A 16,751-nucleotide genomic window follows, 5' to 3' on the forward strand; every position below is an offset into this window, starting at 1 on the left:
AGCCAGGACAATTCCCTTGCCCCCACTGCGAACGTCCATGCCCTTCGAAGCTTGGATTCCTCAGCCACATGCAAGTCCACAACCGATGAGCCTGTGCAAGCTCCAGACGTCATCATCATACACAACGGACTACCTACAAAAAAATCAAAATCATATCTGTCATGTTCTTAGACTTCCCGTCATTCGATCGCCACGTCCACTTCCTACAGTCCTTTTGTTGGAATCTCATGTTGCAGATCACCATCTCATGCTCTGTAGCAAACTCTAGCAGTTTCTCACCTCGTTCATTTCTTTTTCCATATCCAAACCTCTCCATGACTCTTTCCCAACCTTTGTTATCTGTTCCAACCTTTGCATTCCAAACTCCTCCAATGATCAACACATCTTTCCTCGGTATCTCCTCCAGAAGACATTTGGGGTAAATTATATCTAAATACCAGCACAGAATACTGAGAGCCAAGACTGGTGGCTACAAACAAATATTATGGGACCATGAGATAATTGTTCACACCGATGATGAGTGGTTGTCTGGCTAACTAAAATCATTCCTGATTATGGATGTTGCCAGGCAAGAGAGGTCCAACCTGCACCACTGATCTCTGGTCCCCAGTCCCATTCTGACTTCTACCTTGATTCTTGCTTGTTGATCCCAGCTCCAGCAACTTCTCCAATTTTCCCCACCCGCTGCTGCCCCTGAGGTGTGGATCCCAGCCCAGCCGTTACCCCTAGGATAGAAGCCCTACACCGCCAGTCCCCTCCTTTTTCCCTCTTTTCTTTGAATCACCCTGGAACCATGCTACCAGCACTAGACTGCTGGAGCTGCTGCTTTCTTAGCAGATATAAAGAGACGGACTTGATCATTTATGGCTCTTGTGTCTCACAACATTTAGTAGCATCAGCCCTCTTGCCCTGTCTGGAGTTCGATTCTGGTTATGTAATTTTTTTCCCTTTAAAACATCTTTCATTTGAAAACAATTCTTTTCTTTTGAATTAAAACAATTTGCTATCCGTGTGATCTTTCTAGTACAGAATTGCTCCTGTGTTCCACACCAGAGAGGGCAGCCTTTTAGAAGCAGTGGGAGGGAGTGATTTCTTGGAGTCCATCAGTAACACTTCTTGAGATCCTTCTGCATGAAAAACGAGCTGAACAGCAAAGCTTTATTTACAACAGCAACACTACAAACAATAGAGTATATCTAATTTAACTGCACAGCACTGATGGCTGATAAGTACATGAAACTCAGGAAGAAATTGGAAGAATCTAACAAATGGGATACTTGCAAATTCCCTTGTGTGCCTCGCAGTTTGTATGCATCCTGTGTCACTGCTGAGTGGTGTGTGTTTGTGTGTGAAAAGCCATTAAATGTGCGCATAAAATCAAAGGGCTTGAAAAACAGAGATTTGACCTTGCAGCAGCCAAAGATAATACTGAAGTATATTACTGTGTGCTCTGCTATCATTATCACTAATGAGCTTACTCCTTGCAGGCTGTATATTGCTGTTTGCTTACGTATTCAGATCTTGAGTCTCGTAAGAAGAAAAAGTGTTGATCCATCTGCCAAGTCTGTGCTGAATTTTTGTAATTCGATAAACAGTAAACAAATTGTTATGTTAAATAAACTTGGATCAGTGTAATCATGGTACCTGTTAACCTGGATATAGGATCAGTTCCCCTTGCAATGGGAATGAGAGCACAGACAATCAAAATTCAGGTCAGAAGATCTTCATGGATTCTTCACATAGGCTACGTCTAGACTTCAGGGTTGCAGAGCTATTGATAGCTGTACCCGGCTTTACCACGAAGAGGGACGCCGCTGTTGGTACAGATCTGTCAAACTGGGGGTTTGGACATTCTGGGAGCCATTCTGTTGACAGAAAAGGCCTTTGAGATGCCGGACAGGTGCCCTGGTGGACACCCTGTCCACAACAGTCAGAGCTCCATGGTTTCTGGACCCAGTCGGCAGCCAGGCCACCTGACAGACATCCTCAAAGTTCAGCAAGGGTGCCTCCAGTGAGTGCCTCATGTGTCACGCAGCCCAGGGAGTGGAAGGTGGGTACAGATGGGATGTGCTGTGAATGTCACTCTGTTGGCTTCAGTGGGACCTCACACTGTGGTCCCAGCACATGGAGACGCATGCAGAGGTAGTGTGCCCCAGGGTATGAGTGGCATTCTGCTGCCAGGCTCACGGGACGCTGGATGAGTGTCAGGCCCAGGGGAGTCCCTGCCTTGCCCTGCCCTGGCCTCCCAGCACCTGCCATGGCTGGAAGCAGATCATCCACAAAGGCACCAGCCTGCCCCCAAACACACCAAGGCATGTGACATCCAGCACAAGTGCATACCGGCAGGCATGAGGCAGTGCAGGTAGCACTGTGAGCTGTAGCAGTCAGCTAGGTTCCAGAGGCACCACGGAGCCCCCATGTGGCAGGGCCCACTGTGCAGGCCCACATAGCTTTGCTCCCAGGATATCCGCATCCCTTTGCCCAGGCGTTCTTGGTTGCTGCTCATGGTGTAGGGCATGGTCTTACGGGCTGTGATGCATGAACAACTCACTGTCTCTCCCTCCTTGTGCTCTGTACAGCTGGGCCTGCACTGACCAAAGTCTGTGCCACCCCCAACAGTGCCCCACAGTGGGAGGAATCAATGGTGGGTTCACAAAGACCTAATGTGCCAGCACATCTTGGTGCTCTGTGACATCCACAGGACAATGGAACATCTCAACATGGTAGATGTGGTGTGGCGATCAGGAGGTGAGACCAGTTAATGTCCTACTGTGATGCTGTCACTAGCATCCAGTGGGACACGCTGGCCCAGCTGCCCATCACCACTCTAGACACCCTATACCTGCCTGCCATCCCAAATGGTGCCCTGGTCCCCTGGCTGATCCCATGGGTGATGGCCATGGCCCCGGCCTCTGGCCCCCAGCCCCTCCGCTCCCTCTTCTCACTCAGACCCCATTGCAGTCCTTCCTTGTCCATACCCCTTGCTCTGGTCCTAGCCCCAGCCCAGCCCCATCCAAATGGGGCCCATGAAACAATGGCAGGAGGGGATCCCAATGCTGCTCGAGGTCCCCTTTCTCTACAGGTTCAGAGGCACCCATCCCCTATGTTCTGATGTCTCCCACCCCGTATCCCAAGCCCTCCCATGTCCAAGTTCTGAGGCTGCCCATCCCCTGTTCCAAGCTCCTCCCCCACTATAAATAGTTCACAGATGGGTTAATATTGCACATCTCTTGTTTGTAAATAGTTTTGAACTACACAGGTCTTCCTGGTTTTTTGGTGCACATTTGTTTTTTGTTCAGTAAAACCCACTTAATTTTCACCATACATGCACCCATCTTTATTGTGCAGGGGTCGGGAAGGGATGAGGGGGGTCGTGGTGGGGATAAGAGAGGGCTGTGGGCCTCAGGACCTCGCTGGGGGCCCTTGGGGAGAGCTACTAGGGTCCCTGGAAGAAGCTTTCCCTCAGAGCCTCTGAGATCTGCAGCCCCTCCTGATCAGCCTGGCAGATGGAAAGTATGCTTGGCTGCTCGTAGGCTGGCCTCTGGCCCCTGGCATCTGCCCCCCACCCGGGGAGGAAGGCCTCCCCCTTTTCTTTCACAATCTTGTGCAGGACACAGCAAGCCCCGACAACTTAGTGTATGTTGGATCCCCCTTCTCAAGGCAGGTCAGCAGGCACCTGGACTGTGCCTTGAAGCAGCTTAAGGTGCTCTGGACCCGCATCTTGGTGCGGTTCAGACACTTGTTGAATAGTTTCCTGCTGGGGTCCAGCTGTCCAGTATACAGGTTCATCAGCCATGGCATGAGGAGTAGGCCACATCCCCCATGATGTAGACTGGCATCTGCACATCCCCCACTGTCAGCTCTTGGTGGGGGATGAATGTGTGCACCTCCGGCTTCTGGAAAAGGCAGGAACTGCGTAACATGTGGGCCTCGTGCACCCTGCCTGCCCATCCAACATAAATGTCTGTAACTGTCCATGGTGGCAACCAGAGCCTGCAGCACCTGGGAGAAATAGCCCTTCTAGATGATGTATTTGGCCGCGTAATGCTCCAGGACACAGATTGGGATGTGGGTCCCATTGATAGCTCGGATGCACTTGGGGAACCCCAGGGCACTGAATCTGGCCACAACCTGGTTGGGGTCTTCCAGGCGGATGACTCTCAACAACAGAATCAAGTTGATGGCCCTCACAGCCTGCAGAGGGAGGTGAACAAACACAATGACAGGGACTGAGGGAGGGACTACCCAGGTCCTTGGGGGTTCCCTAGCCCCCCTCCTCTCTGCTTCCCCTGAGGTCTCTGGGAGCCTCCCCTGTGAGGCTGCCTCCCCTCCATCCCTATCCCTGGTAGCAGGGCTGCGTGAGGGCAAGATGGCACAATCCTTCGGGGATTGGGCTTTCCTCCACCCTTCACCCCGCCCCCCCAACCTTGCTGCCTGAGGGTTCACCTTTAGCAGGATGCCCTCCCCGCTCACCACGTGGGGACTGCTGACCGAGAGCGTATTACCTCCATGAAGCAGGCCCCAGTGGTGCACTTCCCTATGCCCAACTGATTGCCCAGTGACTGGTAGCTGTTGGGGATGGTGAGCTTCCAGAGGGTGTTTGCAACCCGCTTCTCCAGGGGATGGCAGGCCACAGCTGGGTATCATGTCTCCACAGGGCAAGGGTGAGCCAAGTACAAAGCTCTGAGAAGGTGGTCTTCCATATGTGGAAGGCACATCTGGCTGTTCCATGACCAGCCAGTCCCACCAGTCTGCACTGATATGGTGCCTCCAGAGCCTCCTGTGCACGGAGGCGGGTGCAGATGTAGGTATGCAAGTCCTGCAGCCAAGGCTCTCAGGGTTGGCCTAGTGAGGAACAGGAGGGAAGCTGCCAGAAATTTCATGACCAGCTACAGGATGTCCGTGTGGGACCATCACAAGCCATGGGGCAGCTCTGGTGGCATGGCACCCCGCAGCCAGCTGTGTCGCTGTCAAACACAGGGCGCACACAGCGGGCACTTGAAAAGTTCTGCTGTCCCTTGCAGGGGTAGGTATGCCCACAACAGAGTCAGGAACATCTATCTGGAGGGATCCCTTTAAGCACCCATCTCCACGGGGCTCCAGCACCCATTCCCACCAGGAGCAGGTGACCAGCCACTCTGTCTAACGGGGTACTGGGTGATGGTTTTGTTGAGAGAGCACCTGAGTTGTCTGGCCGCTGTCTGTTGACGGAGCAGATTGCTATTTTGATGCACCTTGCTGTCTGGGCGCACTCTGTTGACAGAAGTTTTGTCGCAAGGTATCCTCCCATGGAAACTTCTGCCGACAAAATCCTGCACTCTAGATATAGCCGTACTTGCGTCTGATGGATTTCCTGTTTCCCTCTATGGCATGTGGATTGTGGGGTGCATCTCTTATGAAGGATACCAGGAATTGTTAATTAACAGCTTGAATCTACACCTCCATCATGTATGATGTATGACTAAATCCATATCCATTCCCTTCCAGTGCCTCTTTTGGTTGTATTCCATTTAGATTCTCTTATCATTCTGGGTCTTGCCACTCTTGATCTGTAATAGGAACTGTATTGACTGGTGCATTCTCCTAGATGCCAAGGGAACCACCTGCTGCTGATAAAATCTGCTTGCTGTATGAATTGTGGCAGGTATTAAAGTCAGCTCTGTAGGAGGCTGTTTACCAAATACCTCTGCAAGAAGTGAAAGCATTAACTAGCTGAATGTATGTGTACAGACAAAAACATATAGGCATATATGATTCTGAATAGACCTAGGAGTCAATAGTAGCAGACATATGGTGCCCGAGGGCGAAATTAGCCATTGAGATTGTCATACCTTGCCTGCGTTGTGAAGGCGTACACACTCGAAAGAACCATTCTTACCCTGGGGTAGGTTTTACCACATTCTTATTGCTCTGTGGTAGCAGTCACTGCTTGTATTGTTTGCCCCCTGAATGTATGTGTATTGACACTGTCTCTGGGCACGTATCCTTCATCACATGTGGAAAACAGGAGTTTGTTGAAGAGGAATAGGGGGATAAGCTGCCTTTGATGCCCATCCTGATGGGACTCACTGGGTAGTTATGAACACCTGTCTTGCTATTAGAGACCAATTTTTGGTCACTTACTGTAGGGCAGTAGACACAGAGAATGCTGGATTTCTCTTTCAGTGGGGAACTAGCCAAATATTCCGGGGTAGACATGGAACTGCTGTGACCTTTACGGTCCAGGCTTTCAGAGGTGGCCATGTTAAAGATTATATGTAGATTATTGCTCTCGATTTGTCTACTACATCCCTTCAGTTGGATAAAGGCCCACATCTAATTGTATGGGAGTCTTTTTAAACATTTAATACCTGCATCCCATTGTTTGAAGCCTGAGTTCAGGAGAGTAAATGTTTAGCTCAATCTCTATGGTGGGAAGTACTCAAGCATGTTTAATTCCTGTTCTCTGAACTGGGGTAGAAATACATGCCAGCTGTCAATCCAGGGGATAAATAATGCTTACAATTGTTAGGATAGTGGATATGTGCATGCCTAACAGTTCCCCCTGCTATTTCTCCAAAGTAATGTATATCTCCCTGTATTGCAGCCATCTATGAGCAATCGTGTGAGGCCTATCGTCACAAAGGGAAGACATCTGGTTTCTTCCATATTGATGTTGATGGAAGTGGACCACTTGGACCATTCCAGGTTTACTGCAATATCACTGGTAAGGAAACCACGTTGTTATCAATGTTCAACACTGGGACTAAATGTCTTGTTATGAAACATTTTCTATTTGTGTCATTAAGAGAACCACAGAGCTGTGGCTATTTTGATGATGGAAAAAGGCTGTGTATGGATAATTTTTATGATGAAGATTAAATTTGGAACAGTTTCCACTGGTTAATATCAGCTATCAGTACAATCTAAACCTGCATGATTTCTGCAGTTCATTTGTGGAACAGACATGCAGGCCTTTGCTATGACTAAAAGTACAAACTGTGCTTTGTTAAAGTATGTCATTGCATTTTTCATTAACATCCTAATTTCTAAATCACCCTTAGTATTATTTTTACAAGATCTCATAAACTTGAAACACTTATTTGTTTTCTAACCAAACAGTTTCTTTGTTATGCTTGTACAATAGCTTCTTAGTATAAGGCCAGCTCTTCACTAAAGAGAAGGAATAAATTAAGATATGCAACTCAATTTATATTATGGAGCTGGAGTAACTTAATTCAAGCTTCCATACCATCTCCACTGCAGATGGGGGCACCTTGTGAATTCAATTTAGTGTATTCCTACCAAATGTGCTAAATAGAACTCCAGCAGATCAACCACTGCAGTGTAAATAATCTCTGAAGTGAAGACATGCCCTAGGATTCAACTTAATTACAAGAAAATGGGATATGTTTGGTAGAAACTACCATGTATATTTCAGTACTATGTGCAGTCTCTGCTCAAAGCATAGGGTACTACATGCACATATAGTGCTGCTGACAGGCCAAGAGACAAAACCCATATGGATTTGCAAAATGAGGACCTTAATTAGTGCAGAAAATAATACAGCATCCTTTCTCACTAGAGAGAGAAGATATTTTTTCAAGCTTGGATGAGCTTGGAAGGCACTGGGAGAGGGAATCTCACTGTGTAACCAAACATGGCCTCTCATAAGAGCCTCATTATCTGGAGCAATGACATTGTCTACCAATATGGAAAGACTCATGAAGTTAGGAGGTGGAATCTTCTCCAGAGTGGGGTCAATGCTGTAGAACTCACAGCCTAATGAAACAAGAATTGACCTCATTGCAAGGCTGTCATCTTTGCCCAAACTTTCGGATCACAATACTTCACTTACAACAGTGCTTTTTTATATTCAGCCTTCTTCCTACCACAACAGAGTGAAATGGGAAATATCATTGTAACTTCTCAATCTTCAGAGCAGCTCAGATGACAGTCATTATCAACGGAAGCCAAAGTAGGCACCTAGAAAGACAGTCACATTCAAGTTTGTGCATCTATTGTTTAAAATAAAATCCATATCTCAGCTAAATCTTCCTTCAGAGATGTGAGTGCACTTCACTTGAAAAGATTCATGTGCTTGTTTAAGAACAAATTTTGGCACTAAAACTTGGAGACCATTTCTCTTCCTTCTTTAGCCCAGTTCAGGGAGAAGCCAAAATATAGCTGAGAAGGGGAAGGAATTGGGTCAGTACTCTCTTCTTTCCCACTCTACACCAGTTACTTCTACAGAGGAGGACCACACCATACCCTCAGCTAGGCTGGTATTTATGGCTTTGTTAAACAGCCACACATCCCCTTCAGATTCCTTTCAGAGCACCATGGGTGCAAAAATGAGCCAAAAAAATTTGGTGTGGGGAGTAAGGGCACTTGAAGTTTCATGGATACTATGAAGTTCCCATGGCTACACGGCCTGATGGTGCTTCCAAGTTTGCAACTTCAATGTTGCTGTGGGGAGAATTAGCATAATGAGGTGCTGCATATTCATTTTGGCACTTCATTATTATTCCCCACTCAGGCTGATTATCATAGCCCTTTGAAAAAGGGGGCTAGTGTAGACACAGCCCATGTGTTCCTGGATACTCCACCTTTGAGAAAAGCACCAGAGGTGATTTTCATTCTTTTGACCTTGAAATTTTAGCAACAGTAGCTGAATCCATGATGGTTTAATATAATAATATTAAATAAAATTTAAATAAAAAGCCTATGAATAGTTTCTGAGCATTCATCAACATACTAGACACTGCACATACACAGAGGGAGAAACAGTTCCAACTCCAAACAATTTACAGTGTGAGTAATGAAGGAAAACAGTGGCTAGGACAGAAAGAATCATTACACAGAGCTAGTCAAAAATTTAGGTCAATCGCTTTTGATGAAAAATTGCAATTTTGACTAAATGTGTTCATGTGTGTGTCTGTGTGTAGCCTCAGTTTTCTTTGAAAATCTTAAAGCCAATTTTCTTTTAGGCTGGATCTACACAAGCCCCTTCCTTTCGGAAGGGCAGGTTATGAGTGGGTTCGAAAGATGCTAATGAGGCACTGCCATGAATATGCAGCACCTCATTAGCGTAATGGCGGCCACAGCGATTCTAAAGTGCAGCTTTTGAATTGCGTGCCACCATGGACACGAGGACCTTTCAAAAGGATCCCCCAGTTTTCAAAAGCCCCTTCTTCCTATCTGGTGTTAGGAAGAAGGGGCTGTTGAAAACTGGGGGGGTCCTTTCAAAAGGTCCCCATCTCCACGGGCGGCGCATGATTTGAAAGCTGCACTTTTGAATCTCTGCAGCCGCCATTATGCTTATGAGGAGCTGCATTCATGGCAGCGCCTCATCAGCATCTTAAGAACCTGCTCATTAGCATGCCCTTCCTGAAAGGAAGGGGCACGTGTAGACACAGAGTTAGTGTTTGAAATATTAAATTGAGTTTAGTTTAGGAAAACTGTAAAACTTTTGGTTTTCATTTTAGGCAGGTTTAAAGGACAATTTTTTCAACATGGAAGTAAAACCATTTTCTAGCCAGATATTTAAATCCCCTCATTTTACAGCTGGGACACTGAAACACATAGAGGGACTTGTTTATAGCCACCAAAGGCAAGCAAGGCAGATCTGGGTATTGACCCCAGATTAGCTGAGCAAATTATCTGATCACAAATCCATGTTCCCTTTCAGTACATCTAGCTGTTTGTTGCTGTTGTTAGCTAGTGAGGACAATAGATACATAATTCAACTCCCAAAGTCAGAGAGAGTTAGGGGTGGCACGAAGCAATGGAAAACGAAGAAAAGGGAATAAGAGGCAGCCAATATTTATAGTAGCGTTAGGGATTATTTATTTAGCATTTCAGTGGATTTGACTTTTGAAATAGGGATTTCAGTGAGGAGAGGCAGGTTGTCTGAGATGAACTCTGCCGTGTGTCTTATAGAGCAGAGTTGTTCCTGGGTATGTAGCTCACAATCTATAATAACTACAACTAAATTCATTTATTTGGATTAGCTCAGATAAGGACAATAGCCTCAGCCTGCTATTAACTGTGACTGACTGAATTACAATTGCTTTTCCAAATGTTGTTGTCTAATTTGTTTAAACAGCCAGTTGATGGGGAATGTAGACATGGAAAGGTACCAAATATTTTGCCAGTTAATATACATTACCTTCTTTCTAATCATAGTTATTTCTCTCTGGCCTATCACCTTGCTCGTCAGGCTCTGAACAAAAATTCTGAAGAAAGCATAGCATGTCCGCCTGTGTATTGAGAAAGACAATATATGGTTGTGTTTTCAAGTTGGCAAGTACTTAACGGCTGGGTGTCTCATGATGCCTTCTGCAACCAGCGTTGTTCATTATATTAATTAATGATCTGGAAAAATAGCTGAACAGTGAGGGGACAAATGACAGATGACAAACTATTGTTTAGGTTAGTCAAGGACAGAAAAGTCTCTGAGGTATTTCATAAGGGCTTCCTCCTGAATGGTGTATTTATTTCTACTTATTGTAAAAAAAAAAAAAAAAAAAAAATGGAGCAGGAACTTTTGTAAGAGGAAGTGCTCAAGACCTGACCTGACAAGTGAAAGAAGGACTTTGAAGCAAAGACAGGCTAAAGCAGTTGAGTTTGGAGCGGAGATAAATAAGAGGGAATATATGGAAATCCTTGACATAGGAAAGGTAAATTAGTGCTTCCATCTTCACTTTTGCATAATTCAAAAATGACAGACTTTTAGGCTATAACTAGATTGCCGAGAATTGTCGGCAAAAGATATGCAAATTGCGCAATGTGTTTCTGGATCTCCTGTCGACAGTTCTGTCGGGAGAGGCTTTACTGACATTTGCCCCATCCACATGGGGCCAAATGCTGGGAAAACCCCCTCTGCCAACACCTCCCTTTTCCCTCATGAAACAAGAATGACCGGGATGTTGGCAGAAGGCTCCCAGAGTAGCCGATTTCTTTTGGGAATCCTCCAGGCTGCCAACAGAAGCCTGCAATATGCACATAGCCCAGAATGACAATGAAAGACAATAAACTTAATTCTAACAGAAGAGGAAATACTTCAGTCCAGTACATAATTAACCAACAGAACTCAGAGCTTAATGTCATTAAGCTCAAAACAGAGCAGGATTCATAGAGAATTTCAGCTTCTGTGCGGGAAAATGAGAACACCTACAGTTACATTAAATAGTGCACGTATATGTGTGTGAAACAGATGTCATCCATGGGCAGATCATTCAATAATTGTCTATTATTAAATACATTTGCACAGCCATCTAAAGCAGTTGTTCGAACTCTCGGTCATGAACTAGCTTTTGGGCTAGATGGACCAAAGTTGAAAATTTGTGAGGCATTGCTTCTGGGCTTGTGAAGCTTGCACACTTTCTCTTCTGCTTGAAGTTTATTGATCTGTCTTGTGTATTTCATCATACCCGCCAGCAGGTCTATAGACATTCAACCCAGAGCTATGTGTACTTGCATTTCTGCTCAATAATGCAGAGTGTTTAAAGTGACCTCTTCACACCTCTTATGGAATACATGTTAACCTCAGTAGCTGAAAGATTTGGTTACAATGCACAGCATCATACCACTGTTCCATTTCTTTTGTTCTACAGTTTTCTTGTAGATAGACCCTGGGCCATCTAATCAATAACACTTAGAAGTTGGTGTGACAAGATCAATGCTTAATTTTATCTCAGCCAGTTATTCTTCCATTATTAAAAGCCTTTTTGTGGTGGTCCAAAGCAAGGGAAGATGACTGTTTTCATCCATGGTGCTTGAGAATAGATTGAAATTTATTTGGGAAACTCCTATAAAGGAGCCTTGTGTCAGAGAATAAGAAATGGTTCTATCTGTGGCTGAACATTCCTCTTTCTGTACGTTAACATTGTTTCTTGAAATGTAAATACCTACTATTATGTAGAGCCAAAAATCATTTCCATCTTTCAGAATACTGCATAGAAATCATATTTAAGCTATGGTCATAAGCAGGGATTGTCAAAGTTGCTGCTGGAAATGGATAAACAGACATCCAAACTGTCAAAATGACCCTTGTGATTTACGAACTCATTCCTAATCTTTTTTCCTCCATATTTCCTACAATGCTTGACATTTTTCTTCCATTTTGAATCAATTCATTTACTTGCCACCCCATGGAATGTATCCATTCACATACAGAAAATAAGGCCTCAGTCTATCCAAACACTTAAGTTTGCATAACTTTAAAAGTCTCATACTAGTCCTACTGATTTTATCACCTGAGGCTATCTCATTATAGGAATGGACTGTAGAAATCTGGGTGGGGGGATTCCCATAAGTTTCAAGAATCTTTACCTAGCTTTGGAATTTCTCAGCATATGTTCACTCAGGACCTGCACATACTTGGGCACTATTTTGTCATTACTGATATTGTTAGCACTGCAGATTGGAGCTAGCTGGGAATACTTCCATGTGCGGCAGTCATGCCTGCTGATTGCAGTGTAGGCATGGCCTACAAGTTTGATCCAGTACACATGGATGTCAACAGGCAAGACTATGAGTCTGAAATGCTTGTTTATTTAGCATCTTTAAGAGTCAAGGCATTATAAACAATTTGTAACATCTCAGACACTTAATGTTTTCCTGCATATTCCGGATTCTGGCCATTCTTAAACTTCTATTTTGTATTCTCATGAAATACACTAGAATATTATTGGAAAGAAAAAGCTTGACATATTTACTTGTGTTTTATATTGAATCTTTTCAGCTATCAACAGCCACCTTGTAATTTCTACCTGGTGCCCCAAGATAGACAACACTGCACTTGCAGTTTTTCCACGCAAGGTTAATGTATGACATTAGCCTTGTATTTTCAAGATGCTAAAGTTTCCTCAGAGTTCCAATCCTTACCTGATTTAGGAGCCTCATTTTCCAAAGGGGCTGAGTTACGTGGGAGCTAAAATCCAATTGATAGGCAACTGTATTCACATGGAATTAATACAGCAAATATGCTGGTAGACGTTCAACAAGAAAAGGCCTTGAAGGAAGATAATTTACTGCATGTGTGTCTCAGAACAGAATTTCTAATGGGAAGATTATGTATTGTAGTGCAAGAAACTTCCCCGTCTCCTTAGTACTTCCCCCATCATTGGCCCAAGGAACAAAGTCAGCACATTGGGAACTACCAGCCTAGGCTGTACATTCCAGGGATTGCTGTCAAACTCTGGGAGAGATTAAGCCTCTTGAATGCGGCATAGCTCATTGCATCCCCCAAGTAGGGTCCCAGCATTATCAGTATCAACAAGGAGCAAGGTCAGCCCAAAGCCTGATGAGACCCCCCTCAGAACTGACTCCATGGTGATGCATTATGGAGCTGAAACACTGGCTTCAAGTGCCACCAAATGGATGAGAAGGTAGGAGGAGGCTGGAATGGGAGAGCTGCATTGGTATACACATCTTGGGAGCCAGCAACGAAAGGTAGAAAAATAATCTGCCCATGAAATAGGCATGTTTATATTTTGAAGTTTACTGAATTGGAGTTGTTGCCTTTAAGAAACTGTCCTTTTATATCCATTGTGCAATATATATATATATATATATATATATATATATTGCACAATGGATATAAAAGGACAGTTTCTTAAAGGCAACAACTCCAATTCAGCAATTGAGTACCAGTGCAGCTCCCCCCATTCCAGCTTCCTCCTACCTTCTCATCCATTTGGTGGCACTTCAAGCCAGTGTTTCAGCTCCATATATATATGGTGCCTCACCCTAAAAGCTGTCCTCTGTTTCTGCAAGAGCAACATGAGACAACCCAAAGACAACCTCAGAGCCTCCCATATTGCATTGCACTTAGCTGTGGCAGAAGTTAAGCAAGTGTGTGTGTGTGTGTATATATATATATATATATATATATATATATATATATATACTTGCTTAACTTCTGCCACGGCTAAGTGCAATGCAATATGGGAGGCTCTGAGGTTGTCTGTGGGTTGTCTCATTGCTCTTGCAGAATTACAGGACGGCTTTTAGGGCGAGACTTAGATTTCAATATAGGGTGCCACAAAACAAATACATCCTATGAACTCTCAGGTCTTTTTTTTTCCTCTTGCTCTTGTAGCATTTATCACATGTTTGGCTTGTTGACAATTTAATCCATCTGAATAATCTTGTTTTGTGACAAACCTCCTAAATCAAAACAGGAGTGATTTGATTCCTTGGGTAAAATGTCCACTTCCAGATGAAGAATAAAAATGGGAATTAAACAATACAGAACTCATTGAAAAACACTTGTCCAGCTGCTCCAGTTCCCTGCTTCCTCCATGTTTAATTTTTGCTTTGTCAAAAGCAACATGGAGGATTCTAGCAGAATGATGGAGGCATGAGTGATGGTAGACTGAAATGCACTGCTAGCGCTGAAGTCCTTTGCTGTAAAACTGTCTCCCAGGACTGAATACAGACAGCATAATACTCTAGTAAATTGGACCATTAAATAAAACTGCTAAGTCATAAAGCTGTAGCATTACCCAGAAATTAAAGCATTGTCACTTTTGCTTTTGGGAAGGAATTAACAAGCCTTTACGAAGTCCCTTTTCAAAGATTGAATTTCAGTCTTCAGGGTTATTTGGTGGGAGATGTGGCTGCCGTCTGGAAATGATTTTGATGCCTTTTAGCTAATATAAATGAGCCTGATATGAAATTAGACCAAGAAAGTAATAAAGTAAATATATAAATAAACAAATCTAGCAACCATTATCTAAAAAATCAGCTGTCTCATTCTCCTTGTAAATGTGCAACAGCCCAGAGAGAGCTTATTAATTAAAGTCAATGTAGAAAAAATGCAATGAGGACATTACAGTGATAATGATCTGTGTTTGCTAAAAGAGAGAAAATCTTTACTTGCCTCAAGGCTCACGTATGTGATGGGTGGTGGAAATAGTGGTATTCTGCTTAATCTGCACTCAAAATTACAGAATAATTGAATGTTTCTCATAAACAAGAACAAATATCTATAAATTTACAAACTCCAGTCTTGGTATTTATGGACACATTTTCAAAAGGCTGAGGCCTGGGTCTCTGCAGAGGTGTGCAAAAAGGAAGCTTATGTGCTCAGAAACCTACTTTCACCGCTAATTGTTCATACCCAGAGTAGCTTCAAATGAGGGCACAAATAGTAGTATGTGCAAATACATATTCATATTTTGCAGGTCTATGGAGAAACTCTCTTTCTAATGGTGACTCTTGAAAAGTTTTAATTAGGCTACAGAGTGAACACCAATTTGAAACTGGTCAAGGTAATTCACATCACTCCCATAGTGTTTTTTTTCAGGCAGCCAGCGCTTTCGCAGGGCATGTTTGAAAATGTAAACCCATGCAGCTCATATGCAGTTCACTAATAATATCTGTGAAGACCAAACTGTGGATCTTCAACACAAATGTGAAGAGTGTGCTCTTGTATGGATGTGAGACCTGGCATACTAAAAAGTCTTCAAATCACAAGCTACAGACATTCATAAACAGATGCCTGAGGTACATCGTTCACATCAAATGACAAGGTTTTGTCATAAATGAGGAGTTTTGGAACAGAGCTGGATAAGAACCAATTGACATTCAAATCAAGAGAAGAAAGTGGGATGGCTGGGCCACACTCTCAGGCAACTGTCATCCTGCATAGTCCATCAAGCTCTCACGTGGAACCCGCAAGGAAAATGCAACAGAGGAAGACCTCGGACAACATGGAAAAGATCTACTGAGACTGAAGGGCAGCAACTGAGGTACTCCTGGAGTCAGCTAGAAGTTTTGTCCTGAGACAGAGTGAAGTGGAAGAGTCTTGTAGATGACCTATGCTCCACTCAGCATACAAGGATTTAAGTTAGAAGTTAGTTAAAGCATAGTGTGCACAAAAGAACAGAGATGCTGGAGAAGTGTTAGAACAGAAAGTGGTAGAGTGCATAATCCACTCTGCTTTTTAGTGCAGGATGTGCAGAATGTGATGTCAGAAGGAGGAAAATATGAGAGCATGAAACTTCCTGGATGGGTCATTCATTTAGTTGTCTGAACATTTTCAAATGGTAACCGAGATAAACAGTGAACTTCCAACTGAAAAATACAGAAAATATGTTTACCAGCTGTAACTGTTTAACATTCATCCACCTCCATCAATGTCTCCTGTTGTTTTCTGCAACTTGAGTCACAGACATCATATGTTATCAGAGAAGTAGCCGTGTTAGTCTGTATCTTTGAGAATAACAAGAAGTCCTGTGGCACCTTATAGACTAACAGATATTTTGGAGCATAAGCTTTCGTGGGCAAAGACCTGCTTTTTCAGATGCAAGCTTATGCTCCATGATGCCATATGCCATCTCAAGCTCAGGATGATAAACCTTTCCCTACTGCTCCATGCTCAAGACAAGCTTGTGGTTTCAGAATTCTTCCTGAATCACTCCATTTTCTTCCAGTCCTCTTCCTGAAATCATACTTGTCTCTCCCCAGGAGAGAAGGATTTTTATATTCTGGACATATCCAGAGCCCTCCTTTATGGATTCAACAGACAAAATGTTTCTGGCTCTTTGCACCTCTTTGCTGCCATATCTGGTTTATCAAAAGGCAATAGACTCTTACATTGGATCACATGATGTATTTACACTTGTTGATAGTTGTACATCCAGGCACGTTCCACTCAAACACAGCCAGCATTTTCACCCTGCTTCAGAAATGCACCCATCATTTAGGCTGACAGGATAACCACAGAGAGCAATGCAGCAATTTCTAGTAAATATTACCCA

The 16,751-nt window shown here is 43.8% G+C and overlaps 1 protein-coding gene across 1 annotated transcript in view; it reads left to right on the forward strand.

Annotated features, from left to right (window-relative positions):
- CNTNAP5 (contactin associated protein family member 5) overlaps positions 1-16,751 on the forward strand; it is a 490,877-nt gene that overhangs the window by 289,457 nt on the left and 184,669 nt on the right. The window contains exon 12 of the mRNA XM_075001278.1: positions 6,587-6,706. Within this exon, the coding sequence (XP_074857379.1) occupies positions 6,587-6,706 (120 nt within the window). The remainder of the gene's footprint in view (positions 1-6,586; positions 6,707-16,751) is intronic.

Source organism: Carettochelys insculpta, chromosome 8 (assembly GCF_033958435.1).
Source record: "Carettochelys insculpta isolate YL-2023 chromosome 8, ASM3395843v1, whole genome shotgun sequence".
NCBI classification, from domain to species: domain Eukaryota; kingdom Metazoa; phylum Chordata; order Testudines; family Carettochelyidae; genus Carettochelys; species Carettochelys insculpta.